This window comes from Dermatophagoides farinae, chromosome 9 (assembly GCF_024713945.1).
Source record: "Dermatophagoides farinae isolate YC_2012a chromosome 9, ASM2471394v1, whole genome shotgun sequence".
In the NCBI taxonomy this organism is placed as follows: Eukaryota; Metazoa; Arthropoda; class Arachnida; order Sarcoptiformes; family Pyroglyphidae; genus Dermatophagoides; species Dermatophagoides farinae.
The window spans coordinates 3,279,608-3,293,536 of NC_134685.1; the positions used below are offsets into that span (position 1 = coordinate 3,279,608).

Consider the following 13,929-nt stretch of genomic DNA (forward strand, 5'->3'; position numbering starts at 1 on the left):
TTGCGTCATTTATGAAATTTTTTTTCCATCCTAAATCCTAAATTTCTTCAATCATCAAAATATCCATTCACTTTCATATATGAAGGGGAAAAAATTTGGGAAAACAAAAAATAACTCAATGGTAATGGAATAGTTTTCTGGTGATGGTTCCAAAAAAGATAATTTGGTCTCTTTTTGCGTGTGTGAGCGTGGAAATTTTCCATTTAAAACGTAATCAATTGATTGGTTGATTGATTACTCGGATTTTTGTTTGACATCCCCTTTTTTTTGTTTTTTTTTTGGTTATCATATCCATCACATGATTTTGGTTAAGCTTTCAATAGCATTTCATTATCGATCAGATTTCCGTTATCCAGAGATTTTCCGGTATACAAAAAATGAAAAGAAATTCGTTTGAAAAATTCTAGAAATTTCGCAAAACAATAACCGAAATGTGTAAAAAACAACCATTTTATTGAATAGAGTGAGCGCGCATGCGTACTTTTGGTGGCACGTATGCATTTTTTTTTTGCCTGTTGTTCATAAACAACGACATAATTGTTTATCAGTAATTCTAATGTTTTAACTCATTTTTTTGATAATTATTAATTAAATTTTTTTAATTTAATGAAAATTTCATGATTTCTTATTGTTTGATTAGATTTTAATGTTTTATTTATACAAATTGTTGCGTATTTTAAGTTTTATGAGTTTTACGTAGTTGATATCGAGGTAAAAAAAAAATACATAATGGGAGGAGTTTTTAATAGAGAAAATAAGTACGAAAATTTCCTATTTTTTTTTGAGTATATAAATAGTCGAATTTACTCAATTTGCGTCGCAGTTTTCTTTTGCCCTTTCCAACGAGTGGTTTCGTTGCGAGTTTTTTTTTTTTCGCTGATCAATTTTTTTTTTGCCATAAAATCCATGATGGCCGACTCATTGCCAATGGCTCCTCATTTTTCTCCTACTTTTTTTTGGAACAAAGCCGAGGCTTATGATATTATTTCATCATCATCGTTGATGATGATCATTCATTCATGGTGGCCTTCTTGAAAATGTTGGAAAGTTTTTCTTGGTTTTCCATTGGTCCTGAATTTCTGAATGGACACAAATTATCAATTATAATCCATTCTTCGTGGTGGATGGCTGCGGTATTCCAGATAGTATTCGGTAAGTACCGTTTTTTTCATTTTAACATATCTAGCATTAGTGACTAGACAAATATTGTAACAACGGAATCTTTTCTCCATACCTCCTTTGATAGATTTTTGTTCCAGACATTTAGATGTCCAGTTAATGAAGATTCTAAATGAATCTGAATACAATCCAATTTTTAGGCGATTTTTTTTTGTTTATTTATCGTTTCGGTTTGAATCCATTTTTTTCACGTTGAGAGTCAGATTCTAAGATGAAAATCCACGGATTTACCTAAGATAAGTAGCCTTTTAAAATGTTTTTTATGAACCGAAAACGCTTTTTTTTATTCCCTTAAACAGCAAAAAAGAAAGATTGTGTGATGATTGAGGAGTTTTGTGTGTTATGGTCGTGGTGGTCGAATTTTGTTTTCCATTCAGTTCAATGTTTGTTTGGATTAATGATCCAGTTTGATTGATGGATGATCCGATAATAATGAAATCTTATATGATGATATATTTGGTCGTATTGCCCGTTTTTCGAACAAATGAGAGTGATTAATACGAAATGAAGAATATAGAAATCAGAAAATAAACATCCCGATAATATTGGTCAACAAATACGCCATCTAGTGGTATGTGTATGCATGTGTGTGCTTCAGTGTGTCTGTGTTTTGTGTCAAATGTGTGCGCCTGGTGGTTTCACAATTTTTGGTTCAAGAAAATTATCATTTTTCATTATTGGTCGTTATCGAAATGTATGGTTTTTCAGGTTTTTTTTATTGTGATGAAGAATGCTGAATGGTTTCAATCGTATGTATATAAATTGTGTGTGTTAACATATCGAATATAAGAAGATTGGTTATCGATTTTCGTCATTTGAAGAATTTAAAGTTTCATCCAAGTGTTTAGATTTCAAGTTTTGATTTTTTTTTTGGTATCAATCAAGTTACATGAAATTGTCAATTGAATCACGTCAATGAACAAAATATATTACAGCCTGTTTATCATTTAATGAAGATTTGATTTATTCTGTATATATCTGAATGATAGTTTTATGATAATTCATTGTGTTCAAATCTATCCACAATCTATGTTTATGATAATGATGAAGATTTTAGTCACTCAGAAAGTGTTGATTGTTTTCAGCTAGAATTATACAAGAATTTATTCGTCTTGGTGTTTTTTTCCATTTTTTTAAAGTCCCAAAAGTTTTGACTTTTGTTTTCTTTACATCATAATTGCGATTTTTTGATCTTATTGTGAAGTCTATATGAATGTTATCGTATCAGCTGTTGTCATGTTATAAACGTTCAAATAATCATCAATATCATTCTACACTTTTTAACCCATTTATCGTTGTCATTTTGGTCTCTATAAAAAAAATGTCCTGATTTGCAAATGTTCAAGTCATAATTTATTCCTTCTCATGTGTTTGAAAGTTATAATGATGCACGAATCTTTTGCACAAGTGAATTGAAAAATTGAAAATATTCATCTACCACTACTACTAATATTGACAATTTAAATTTTGATCTTTACTCGTCATTGCTTCTAAATATAATTATTTTTTTCATATATCTGCTTTCAAACAACAACTACCACCTTTTCTCACTCACTTTCTTTGTGATCGACATTTTTTTTCATTTTGCCTTGACCAAATTCGTAGAATAAATCTATTCTCTTTAATCATGGTTGATTATTATTAAAGAAAAACAATCATATATATTGAATTTAATAATATGAAATTCAATTGATAATTACCACCTTCTACATTCTTTTTTTTGGATTGACTTTTATTTTCACAAAATTTACTCAAAGATTTCCATCCAAATTAATTCATTATAATGATAAAATGATATCAAGATAAATTACATTTTCCAGCTTTGATTATTTTCATACTTACAACAGAAATATTATCCACCTTTTTAAATAATATTGGTCTGTCAATTTTGTTGTTTTTGGTTATTGATAACATAACAATTGATCGAATATCTTAATGCACGAATCAATTTTAATGCAAAATGATGAACTACTACCACTACTACTACTACTACTTATTGTTATTGGTTAATAACCCGATTTGTTTAATCGATATCTTTGATCCTGATGTGTTTTTATATATTCCTGAAAAATTGTTTGCCTCTACTACTACATTTATCGTTTTTTTTCATAATTTCTTTGAAGAGTAAAAAGTGCATCCCAGAATATAATAATTCTATTTATCATAATTGGTGTTTGAATTTGAATCTCTGAGAAAATAGAAATTTTCTTTACAATACACACTAACCGACAATCACTGCATTCCGCTTCACATATCTTATTTTTTTTCCATCGTCAATCTATCCACTTTTGAATGAAGATTTAATATATTTTATTTTTGGCTTTATTCTCGTATCGAGTATGTGTGTGTTTTTTTTTTTGAATCGTTGATGATTAAATGTTTTGATTTATGTCCTGTTTTTATTGATATATATGGTGGTTATCATATGATTATCATTCTTCAAGTCTATTGAACAACAATCAATCAATCATTTAAGCAAATTGGTTTTCTTGTCTCTTTTTCTGGTTTTATCTCAATTCAATCGAATTTTTCTGTGTCTTGATAATAATAATAATATCCAATGACTTTATATGTCCATTTTGCAATGAGAAAATTTCATTCAATAATTGAAACAACAACCTCAAATAATCACTAAAAGATCTATTTTTTCCCATCAACTGCTTTAAAAATATTGAATCTCTATCACACTCGCAAGTCCATTTAGCATCTATGAATGAAGAAATAGAAACATTTTTGGTGGCTTTCTTTGTATATTATGTTGCTTATTTCCTGAGTGTTTATCTATCTATTTATTAATCAAAACGACATTTGATTTCAATCGTTTTTTTTGTGCATTTGATGACAATACAATCAATCAATCTATCTATCTATGATCAATCCAATGATGAATGTTCAATTTCCATTTTGTTCTGGTTTAAATGTTTCTCTAATTTTTTGAATTCATGCCTGAAGCTTTTTATAATTTTTGTTCCCCGAAATCAAATTATTTATGATCAATGATGATGAATATTGATTTCAACTGTGAAAAAATATTCACTCATATTACTATATGATTTGCACCATTAGAGAATTCCAGTTTTTTTTAATATCGTTCAGCACAATAATAAGTCTTGCTTGTCATGACAGATAATGGTATGAATTATCCGCAAACAGAATCAATTCTTGAAGATGAAAATTTCCTAATGATCAATCTCTATCCTTTTTGTGTTCAATATAATCGATCAATAAATAGTTTGCTTCACCGACATGTATTCTTTGATGATTAAAAGTGGAATAAATTTTGACTTTCGTATTGAAGACATTGATTTTTTTAGATATTTATCTGATAAATTATGATCACTGATTAATAATTTTATCCTCAATGCAAATTACGAATTTTTATTGCAAAAAAAAATTCAATTCAATTCTGATCTGGTCTTAACTTGATGAGAAATGATCTTTCAATTCAAAACAATCTCAATCGTTTGATGATTATCATAACACACACTTATTATTGGTTTGGATCTCTAATTTTTTTTCGAAATGATATTGAATTATTGAAAATTGGTCAAATATTGAAGAAACTATATATTATTTTAAACAACAAAAATACCGTTTTACGAATCTTATACTACTTATTACATATATATCATTTTCAACGTAAATTTTATGTTTTGCATTTTACATCAGTTTATTTATTATTCATTTTTTTTGAATGTCATGAAAATAATGATTATTATCAAGTTATTGAAAGTTGTGTGTCATCCTATCATATTCTACATCACATTTAATGAGAGAGCTATTGTGAGATTTAATATATCGATTGGTTCAAATTGGTTTCCAGTAATTATTTATGGTCAGAATTTGCACAACACACACATATTACACACAAACAATTATCGAATGACACATGACCACCGAAGCCACCTGCATATACATACCATAGGCGTATCTCAATTCAACCTTTCTGTGCCCATCCATCTCTATATGGATCTTTTGTGGGATTCATTTTTCAAATTATTATTATTGTTCCTATTGATGGTTGCTCAAGATTTACAAATTATTTTTGTACCACGCACGTGTGCAAGTTTGCAATTTTTTTCTGTAATTTTTCCCGAAAAATTACGATTTCACAGCTCAAACGAAAAAAAATGAATGTAGCAGCAAAACAGAGCGAAGAGGAGCAGTTAATGTTTATCAGTTTATCGAAAGATTTTTTTTTATCCTACTTCACAGCGAGAGGATATTATACAGATTCCATCCAAGGATGAAAAAGAATGTGGTTCGATTTTGTTTGTTGGTCATCTTTAAATAAAATTCCAGTTCCAGATAGTGTTCCGATCGTTATAATCGTGTATGTTACCTGAAATGATTTTGTTTTACAAAAGATATTTTTCTTTGGTGTCAAAGAGACAGCATCAGCAGCAGAAAATGAATAACAAATTCAACCATGAAAATGCGTCGACAATCATAAATCACTAATATATCGACGGCGTCAAATGTGAAAAAAAGGAAACAAAAATGTCCAATTTACAAATCCATTGTCCTGAATGAGATGTTCAATTTACATAATGTCCATGGACATATTACATAAACCGTCCAGGTGACGAAATGATGTTCGATCTTTTTTTTTGTTTGTTTGTTTGTTTTTGTTTTTTTTTCGTTTAGCAACAGAAAAACCGAAAGCATATTTCGTCCATTTCTGTTTTTTTTTTTCTCTATTTTTTTTTCATATTTGTCCAAATAATGATAACAAATCTAGATGTGTGTCTGCCGTATTTACCATTTACCAAAGAAAACAAAAAATCCAAATTGAATGAATAAAACAAACAAAAAGAAGCGTTGTATGAACAATGTACGTGTTTTTTGGTTTTGGTCCAATGACAAACAAAAAAAAATTAACCGTGCATCATGAATCAACGTGTGTTACATATATTAATTAATAAAGAAAACGAAATTCTTGAGTATAATTTATTTTCATTGAAATTATTATTATGAATTTTGAACAAAACGAAAATTTATTGTCTTACATACACTACATAAACGCAAACAAACATATCATGTCCAAAAGAAATGTGTTTCTCTTTTGTATTTTATTCTTTTCAATTTCGCAGGATATTTTTTTTTTCTAGAATTTTGTCTTGATGATATTGACAACAATACACAAATTGTCTGTTTGAATAATTTCGAATGCGAATCACAAAAAAACATCTCCAAGAAGAGAGGTATCCTTTGAAAAATTTGTTAATCTAATCGAAATGTTTTTTTTCCAAAAGTTTATAATGATATATTCCACAAGTGAAAAGAGTTGTGCGAATTGTCTTGATTTGGTTTTTTTTTGTCTGCCAAAATCACAATGTGAAAAAAATTGATACGGTAACGACATTGATATCCGTTTATTTTGCTAATCAAAATTTGTTTTTCATTCACACATCTTGTAATCATATAGAAAAAAAGTGTTCTGGTTTCTTTCAAAGGTATTTTGAATGTTTTAATCACATGTGTATAATTCCACACAGATAAATTGTTTTCACCTGCAATACATACCACATACACACACACAAACAATCAAAATGAATGTGTGCCGCGTGTTTGACATAAAAAAACTGGTTGTACCCAATTTCAATTTTTTTTCATGAACATTTTCTTTCAGATTCCATTTGTGTGTCAAAGTTTACCAATTTTTTTCTTGTCATACACAAGTTTTTTTTCTCCCAAATTTTAGACTCATTTGTCCATCTTTTAAATACTCACAGATAATGGTGTATGAAAATTAACTGAAACTGTCTCATATATCTCGTGTGTGAACAATTCTGAGTTTTATTTTGTTTGTAAGTAATGTTTTTTAATATTTAAATGATCAAATATGTGTTTTATATTTTTTTCAGCCAAAAACAAAAACAAAAAAAAAATTTTTTTTATGTTATATTTACATTTAAAAAAAACAATGCTGATTGATGCTGTGTCGAAGAATTTTGTTTTCTTTTTTTTCATTTTCACACAAATTCTTCGACGGGTGGTGGAGTGGAGTCACGCATATAGGATAATTGGTGACTTCCGGGACAACATCAATCAAAACACAAATTGTATTTGGACACACATCTGATGTTCCGTTAAAATTGTAAACAAATTTTTTTTTATTGAATGAAAGGATTTTGAATGATTGAAAAAAATTGAAATAAAGATTCGTTTTCAAAAAAACCAAAAAAATTGTTTTGTTTTATTTACACATGAAAGAAATTTCTTTCAAATTCATTCTTTAGTGTATTCAACACATCTGGATGGATCGGTCTGGAACATTTTCTGACATTGTGTCATCAAACGTTTCAATGCTTGAATATATTTCCGTTGTGTTTCATCATTCAACACATGTGCAATGTTTTGAGCAAAAATTTTCTCCCTACCAGTACGTGCATGTATACCGACCATAGTGACACCGATTGGCCATGGTGCATTACCTATTGCCATCTGTAGATAGGCATCATTTGCATGAACATAATTTCGTTCAAGTAGATATTTAATGATGATGATCAAATGTTTAAGAATGTCGTCGGCAATCGTTTGTTTCGTCAATTGTTTGAACAATGGTTTCAGATATTCCTGTGTCTGTGTATAGATGGCATTCATTAATCTTCCTTGCGTTGATCTTTTATCCGATTCATTTCGATCGTTTAATCGTCGACCCCATAATTCGAGAAGAAATTTCAAAAATTTCAATATAACTGCACAATCTGATCGTCGTTGTTCATCATCGGTATTTGGACGTTTTGATCGTTGTTTACCAAGATAATGTGCTTGTTCAAGTATTTCTTCGATCGTGGTGTTCATTTCTTCAATTTTTACATCATTTTTACCACGTTTTTTCTCACCATCAGGACCATCCGTTGTATTATGGCCACCGGATTTGACAATTTCTTCCAAATAGGCTGCATCAACTTTTTCCATTGCTTCCTAAAAATAAATTCATGAGAAATTGAATGTGGATAAAAAATAAAATCCAAACCTGAAAATCGTTACGAAATCCTTTATCACTTGAATCTGGTTCAATAATTTCCAATTTTCGTAGACGACGAAATGCATCGATTTCGTTCTCACCAAACAAAGTAATCGGTTGATCACGTTCACGTAGGCGTTTGATCACTTCTTTACGGGCTAGTATTCGTTCTTCACCATTCGTTCGATCTTCACCATTTGATCCGGTTTGATTTTTGATCCATTTTTTCAATTTCATTTTAGCAATCTCTTCGGCAGATAATTTAGATCCACCGGTTGTTGTGGCCATCAAATCATCACTGCTATCATGAGATTCTGAATCATCCGAATTGATGATACCACGTTCTTCTTCTTGACGACGTTTCTTGATCATTTTTTCAGCTTGTTTTTGCCAATATTCTTCTTCATTTTTTTTGTTCAATTCTTCACGTTTAAAAAATTTTTTCTTTTCATCAATCAATGATGATTTTTCCAATTGTTTACGTTTTTTAGCAATTTCCGCTTTAAGTAAATCCATTATTTTTACATTTGACAAATTGTTGATATTGACAAGATGAAAAATAAAAGATGTGCTCAAATTGATGTTGAAAATTTAAAGCACAAATAAACATTGACCTTTCATAAACGACGTTATCATTTGTTTACAAACGCAAAATGGATCATTTCTAAATCATATTTTTAGTGATTTAAAAATTGTACTTTTGGTAAAGATCATGAATCCCATTGTATCAAGCATGGACAATTCGGATGATGACTATGATAATTATAATCATGAATGTTATTGTAATATTTGGAATTTTTTTTTGATACCTGGTCATTATGATGATGATGAACCAGTGGTGGCCACAATGATTAAAAATCTGTATCCAAGAAGATCGAATTTTTCCATCGATGTTAAAGTGGTGACAAAATCATCGATTCATCATTTCATAAAAAAGGAAAATAGTGCAGAAACTGGTAAATTGTTTCGTTTCGATGTTTATGACAAAGAATATTCCGAAATACGTATTGTGTCATTTAATGAAGAATGTGATCGATTTTTCGACCTTATTAAAGTCGATGAATGTTTTCGTATTAGTCGTGGTCATGTTAAACCGTCAAATAAACAATATTCAACACTTTCTAATCCGTATGAAATAGTTACCACGAATTCTACTGTCATTGAACCATTGAAAATAACGGAACCATTTGGTGAATATAAACGGAAAATCATTTATAATTTTATTCGCTTTTCATCATTGCATCATCACGGTATAGATAGTGCCATTGATTTTATTGGCATTATCGATTCCGTTGATCCAATTCGAAAGTAAGTCTACATTCATTTGCATTGTAATGTAATCAAAATATTTTTTTGATTCAAATTTTTCAGTGTTTATGGCAGGTATTCAGGTCGTAATGTTTCACTTCTTAAAATTTCTATCTTTGATTATTCACTTTCACATATTGACGTGGCTCTTTGGGATAAAATGGCCGATGATTTTCATGGAGAAAAAGGTCAAATTGTAGCGCTGAAAAATGTTAGAATAAAACAATTTAATGGATTATCATTATCCTGTTCACCATTAACAACGGTTACAATTGATCCAGATATACCTGAAGCTATGAATTTACGAAATTGGTATCATAATCATAATCGAACAATCATTCAAGAACTTTTTTACATCAAACAAATTAAACAGACATCGTCATTGTATAAAAATTTTGATTGTTTAGCCACCATTATATCAACATCTGCAACGAAACATCCAGCATATCGTGTATGTCCTAGTGGTGAACATTGCAAACGAAAATTATCAACAACCAACGAAGGTGAATTATTTTGTGGTTATTGTGGATGGCTTGAATCCTCCAGTTTGATTCATTATAAATGGGGTCTCCGTGTTACCATTTTAATCAACGATTTGACCGGATCATTGTGGATTACTGTATTTGCGGATGTAATCGAAAAATTGTTGGGCAAAACAGCCGAAGAAATATCACAAATGTCTTTAGAACATTGGTTAAATCTATTCCATTCAACAATATGGATGCATCAATATATTTTCACCATACAAAAATCAATCTATCAATCACGAGATAATTATACTGTAATTTCAATCAATCGAAACAACACAAAAAGACTTATTGATCGATTACAAAAATTGGAATCATCTACATAACAAAAATGAAACTTTTTTATTTTCCTTTACCATTTAATATTATATATTTTGTTTGTTGATTTTCTGTTTTGTTAGTTTTAATATATAATATATATAATTGTATAATCATCATATTCGTATATACTACACAGATATCATGTTTATCATATCCTGCTCTATATATACAAGACAAGTGCAATTGTCCTTTTAATTTGAATACAGAATGTGTGGTGAAAATAAAAAACCATTTCCCTTTTTATCAAATGAATCTAATGCACAAATTCATATATGCAGAGATATTTCATTAAAAAAAATTGATGATAATGAATGCATACCACCAAAAAAAAATGAACATTTGTAATAGCAATTGCACGTAATTGAAAAATGATAATAAAGAAAAAAACAACCTCAAGGTAAAACAGAGAATTGATAAAAAAAACGACAGAGGCATTTATTTATTTGCCATTTTTTTTATTTTATTAAAAAAACTGATAAGCCTCTACACACACACATATGATAAGTTATGGTTTTGCTCAGCTTACATGCTTGATTGTCTTGAATGATTTGATTAATTTTATATATTCGATTAGATTGCTAATGATGATGATTATCAAATGTTTTTATGGCGAGTTTGTGTTTGTGGTGGATGTGACGATATTTTTTTTTTTGTATGTTTAAATCGTTGAAAATTATTTCCATCGATGGTTTTCTGTTGATATTCATTTTTAGTTTTGTGTTGTTTCGTGAATCAATTTTTGGAGAAAAAAATTGTCGCCATCAAGTTTTTTTTTCGTTGTTGTTTTCGTGATGATTTGTGGTATGTGCCATTAATATTTCGACTTTCACTGTTGATTATATCATATTGATTGGTTTTTTTTCTGCCAGTTGTTTATCATTTATTTTGTTTGTTTATGCATGAACAACAGAGCCAGAAATTCATCGTCAATTGAAAAAATACCAGAAGTTAATTTTGGATTAGAAGCTATAAAGATATATTTCAAATGTTTGAAAGCATTCCATTTGAAATTATTACTTGTTGCATATTCTGAATCTGTCTCTTCATTTTTCTCGATTTTTCTCTCTTTTGATTAATACTATGGAATTATCAAAAATATGTGGTGTTTGTGGTGATAAAGCATTGGGATATAATTTCAATGCATTAACATGTGAATCATGTAAAGCATTCTTTCGTCGTAATGCTCTACGTACAAAGGTAATGTTAAATGGAATGGATTATTTTTCTCTCGTTTTTTGATAAATTCATTTTTTTTCTGATTATTGAAGAAATTTCATTGTATCTCTGGCACAAATGATTGTCAATTGGATCCAAAAACAAGAAAATATTGTCGAAAATGTCGATTAGATAAATGTTTTGCGATTGGTATGCTTAAAGAATGGATATTGACTGATGAAGAAAAACAATTAAAACGTCGTAAACATCGTCATATTGAAATGGTTGATGCAGATAGTTCAACAGCACATAATTTGCAACAACAACAACGACCAATCATTCAGTCATCAATGATCAATGATCAATCGAATACAATAAATTCAAATAATAATATGAATTGTAGTACCGTGCTGGATAATAATAATAATAATCAGAATCAGAATCGAAACAAAATAAATCAAGGCAAGAATAACATCATTATAATGCCTATATTGACATCATCATCCACAATGTGGATCAATAATATGAATAATAAACAAGAACAACATCCAGAACAACAAACAACAACAAATGATGATTTAATAAAATCGATTGATCAAAAACGTTTAATGGAATATATTAATGAACGATTAGATTTATCCACATCATCATCAAATTCAACAATGAATAATGGTGATAGTGATGGAAATCAATCAAAAGATCATAATAACATAATTTTTTTAAATGAAAATGATTTAATCAAAAATAAAACATCCGATACATTTACCGAATCGCCATCACCATTATTTTCGGGAAATATTTTCGATTGTCAACAACAACAACAACAACAACAACCGCAACCGCAACAACAGCAAGAACAACAACAATCATCAACAAAATTTGACAATCTAACGATAAATGATGATTCAACAACGTTTATGGATTTTCAATGGTTACCATCAGAAAGTTTAGTAAGAAATATTGATACTTGTATACATAATAATTATCATCATCGACAACAATCATCACAACAGATGACAACAACGACGACAGCGACAACATTGCCATCATATGATAATGAAAACGAAAATAATTCAATGTTACCAGAAAATGTAATTAAAAATCAAATCAAATATAATAAATGGAATGTTTCAACAAAAGTTTACGCAGATGTTTTACGTATGGAACAAATTTTCGATGGTATCTATGATCAAAATCCAAAAAGACTTGATAAAATGGAACTTGGTCGTCTAGAAGAATTGAAACAAATTTTTGCATCATTAAATGAAATGAATCAACGTTCATTAAATAGTGAACGTAAAATTGTCAACAATATGGAAGAAGGATTTCAATGTCTAGAGTTTGCAATCAAACAGCTGATTTTACATATTAAGAATGTTCGTGCATTTAAAAATCTTTGTCTTGAAGATCAAGAAATTTTATTGAAAAATTCAGTAAGCAAAAGTCGTTGCCTATTGAATATGATACGTTGTTATAATCCAGAACAGGATACTGTCGCTATTCCTTATAGTAAGGTAAAAGTTTTAATTTTGACTATAGTAGATTGATTAATTTTTCTGAATGTTTCTTTTTTTTCAACAAGAACGGAACCATTCTCATATTTGAACAAGATTATCTTCGTCAATTACATGGTGATTTGCAATATGAAAAATGTAGAAGTTTTTGTCAATCATTTCGTGATGATTGGAAAAATGATGATATGATTGTCAATCTGGTAAGTAATATTTTTTTCATTCATTGAAAATCACTAAATCAAATGTTTCACAAATTATTTAGCTCATCATAATTTTGGTATTCTTTCCAAATCGTAATGGTCTATTGCATCGTGAATATATAACGTATGATTTAATTATTTTTTTGTTTCATTAAATTTTCTCATCATTTTTTTTTGTTTATCCTTTAGCCTTGAATATTATACCTATTGTCATCTATTACAACGATATCTAGAGGTTAAATATCAATCTATTTGTGAAGCAAGATCAATCTATATAAATCTTCTTAGTCGTTTGGAAGAGATAAGTTATTTTAATGAAGAATTAATGGAAATGATTCTGATGAAATTCGATCCACAATATATTGGTCCATTAACAAAAGAATTATTTGAATTGGAAAAAAAAACTTGAACATTCGTAATTGACACATTTATATTCATATATATAGTTTTAAGTTTACACAATGATTAAACTAATTTTAAAACTTTTTCTCTTCAAAATAATGAATAAATATTGAATTTGATTTTGTCGACGAATTTTTAAATTTTCGAATTTACATTCTCATTCATCATTGGTGACCTCATCAAACGTTTCGAACATTCGAATGCCATGACTTTAAAATTTTGAAATTAAAAAAAAAAGATTTTTTCTCCCCAATTTTTTTGGAAAATTATTCTTGTAGAATTTCGTTTTACATTGACAATGATACGAATAATTGTAACACATTGTGGGAGGAGAATCATTGATAATTGCG

The 13,929-nt window shown here is 28.9% G+C and overlaps 3 protein-coding genes and 1 long non-coding RNA gene across 7 annotated transcripts; 3 read left to right on the forward strand and 1 right to left on the reverse strand.

Annotated features, from left to right (window-relative positions):
* The first annotated feature begins 548 nt into the window (after window positions 1-548).
* Window positions 549-6,110, forward strand: LOC124497923 (uncharacterized). Its single transcript, XR_006959458.2, has 2 exons — window positions 549-1,152; window positions 1,247-6,110. It is a non-coding gene; the product is annotated as an uncharacterized LOC124497923 (long non-coding RNA).
* Prp18 (pre-mRNA processing factor 18) lies at window positions 2,349-8,718 on the reverse strand. Its single transcript, XM_047061605.2, has 2 exons — window positions 8,162-8,718; window positions 2,349-8,109 (listed from the first exon to the last, which is right to left on the reverse strand). The coding sequence occupies exons 1-2, from the start codon at window positions 8,666-8,668 to the stop codon at window positions 7,411-7,413; spliced, it is 1,206 nt and encodes a 401-aa protein (XP_046917561.2). The 5' UTR covers window positions 8,669-8,718; the 3' UTR covers window positions 2,349-7,410.
* A 103-nt stretch (window positions 8,719-8,821) lies between these two features.
* LOC124497917 (replication protein A 70 kDa DNA-binding subunit) lies at window positions 8,822-10,560 on the forward strand. Its single transcript, XM_047061603.2, has 2 exons — window positions 8,822-9,460; window positions 9,524-10,560. The coding sequence occupies exons 1-2, from the start codon at window positions 8,865-8,867 to the stop codon at window positions 10,311-10,313; spliced, it is 1,386 nt and encodes a 461-aa protein (XP_046917559.2). The 5' UTR covers window positions 8,822-8,864; the 3' UTR covers window positions 10,314-10,560.
* A 209-nt stretch (window positions 10,561-10,769) lies between these two features.
* Window positions 10,770-13,719, forward strand: Hr96 (Nuclear hormone receptor HR96). 4 transcript variants are annotated; one of them, XM_075734288.1, is made up of 7 exons: window positions 10,770-11,109; window positions 11,178-11,505; window positions 11,577-12,413; window positions 12,477-12,977; window positions 13,046-13,177; window positions 13,240-13,301; window positions 13,367-13,719. In XM_075734288.1, the coding sequence occupies exons 2-7, from the start codon at window positions 11,389-11,391 to the stop codon at window positions 13,584-13,586; spliced, it is 1,869 nt and encodes a 622-aa protein (XP_075590403.1). In that variant the 5' UTR covers window positions 10,770-11,109; window positions 11,178-11,388; the 3' UTR covers window positions 13,587-13,719. The 4 variants fall into 4 exon arrangements, with proteins under 4 accessions (XP_075590403.1, XP_075590400.1, XP_075590401.1 ...); XM_075734285.1 differs by having other exon boundaries at window positions 10,771-11,109; window positions 11,577-12,983; XM_075734286.1 differs by having other exon boundaries at window positions 10,774-11,109; window positions 11,577-12,977.
* Window positions 13,720-13,929: the final 210 nt, after the last annotated feature.

Bases quoted from the DNA above. Each gene is read 5' to 3' on its own strand.
- Prp18 (XM_047061605.2), bottom strand. From the start codon at position 8,668: ATGGATTTACTTAAAGCGGAAATTGCTAAAAAACGTAAACAATTGGAA. The intron at 8,110-8,161 runs GTTTGGATTTTA...ATTTATTTTTAG, and splicing joins GATTTCGTAACGATTTTCAG to GAAGCAATGGAAAAAGTTGA.
- LOC124497917 (XM_047061603.2), top strand. From the start codon at position 8,865: ATGAATCCCATTGTATCAAGCATGGACAATTCGGATGATGACTATGAT. The intron at 9,461-9,523 runs GTAAGTCTACAT...CAAATTTTTCAG, and splicing joins TCCGTTGATCCAATTCGAAA to TGTTTATGGCAGGTATTCAG.
- Hr96 (XM_075734285.1), top strand. From the start codon at position 11,389: ATGGAATTATCAAAAATATGTGGTGTTTGTGGTGATAAAGCATTGGGA. The intron at 13,178-13,239 runs GTAAGTAATATT...CAAATTATTTAG, and splicing joins ATGATATGATTGTCAATCTG to CTCATCATAATTTTGGTATT. The intron at 13,302-13,366 runs GTATGATTTAAT...TTTATCCTTTAG, and splicing joins TTGCATCGTGAATATATAAC to CCTTGAATATTATACCTATT.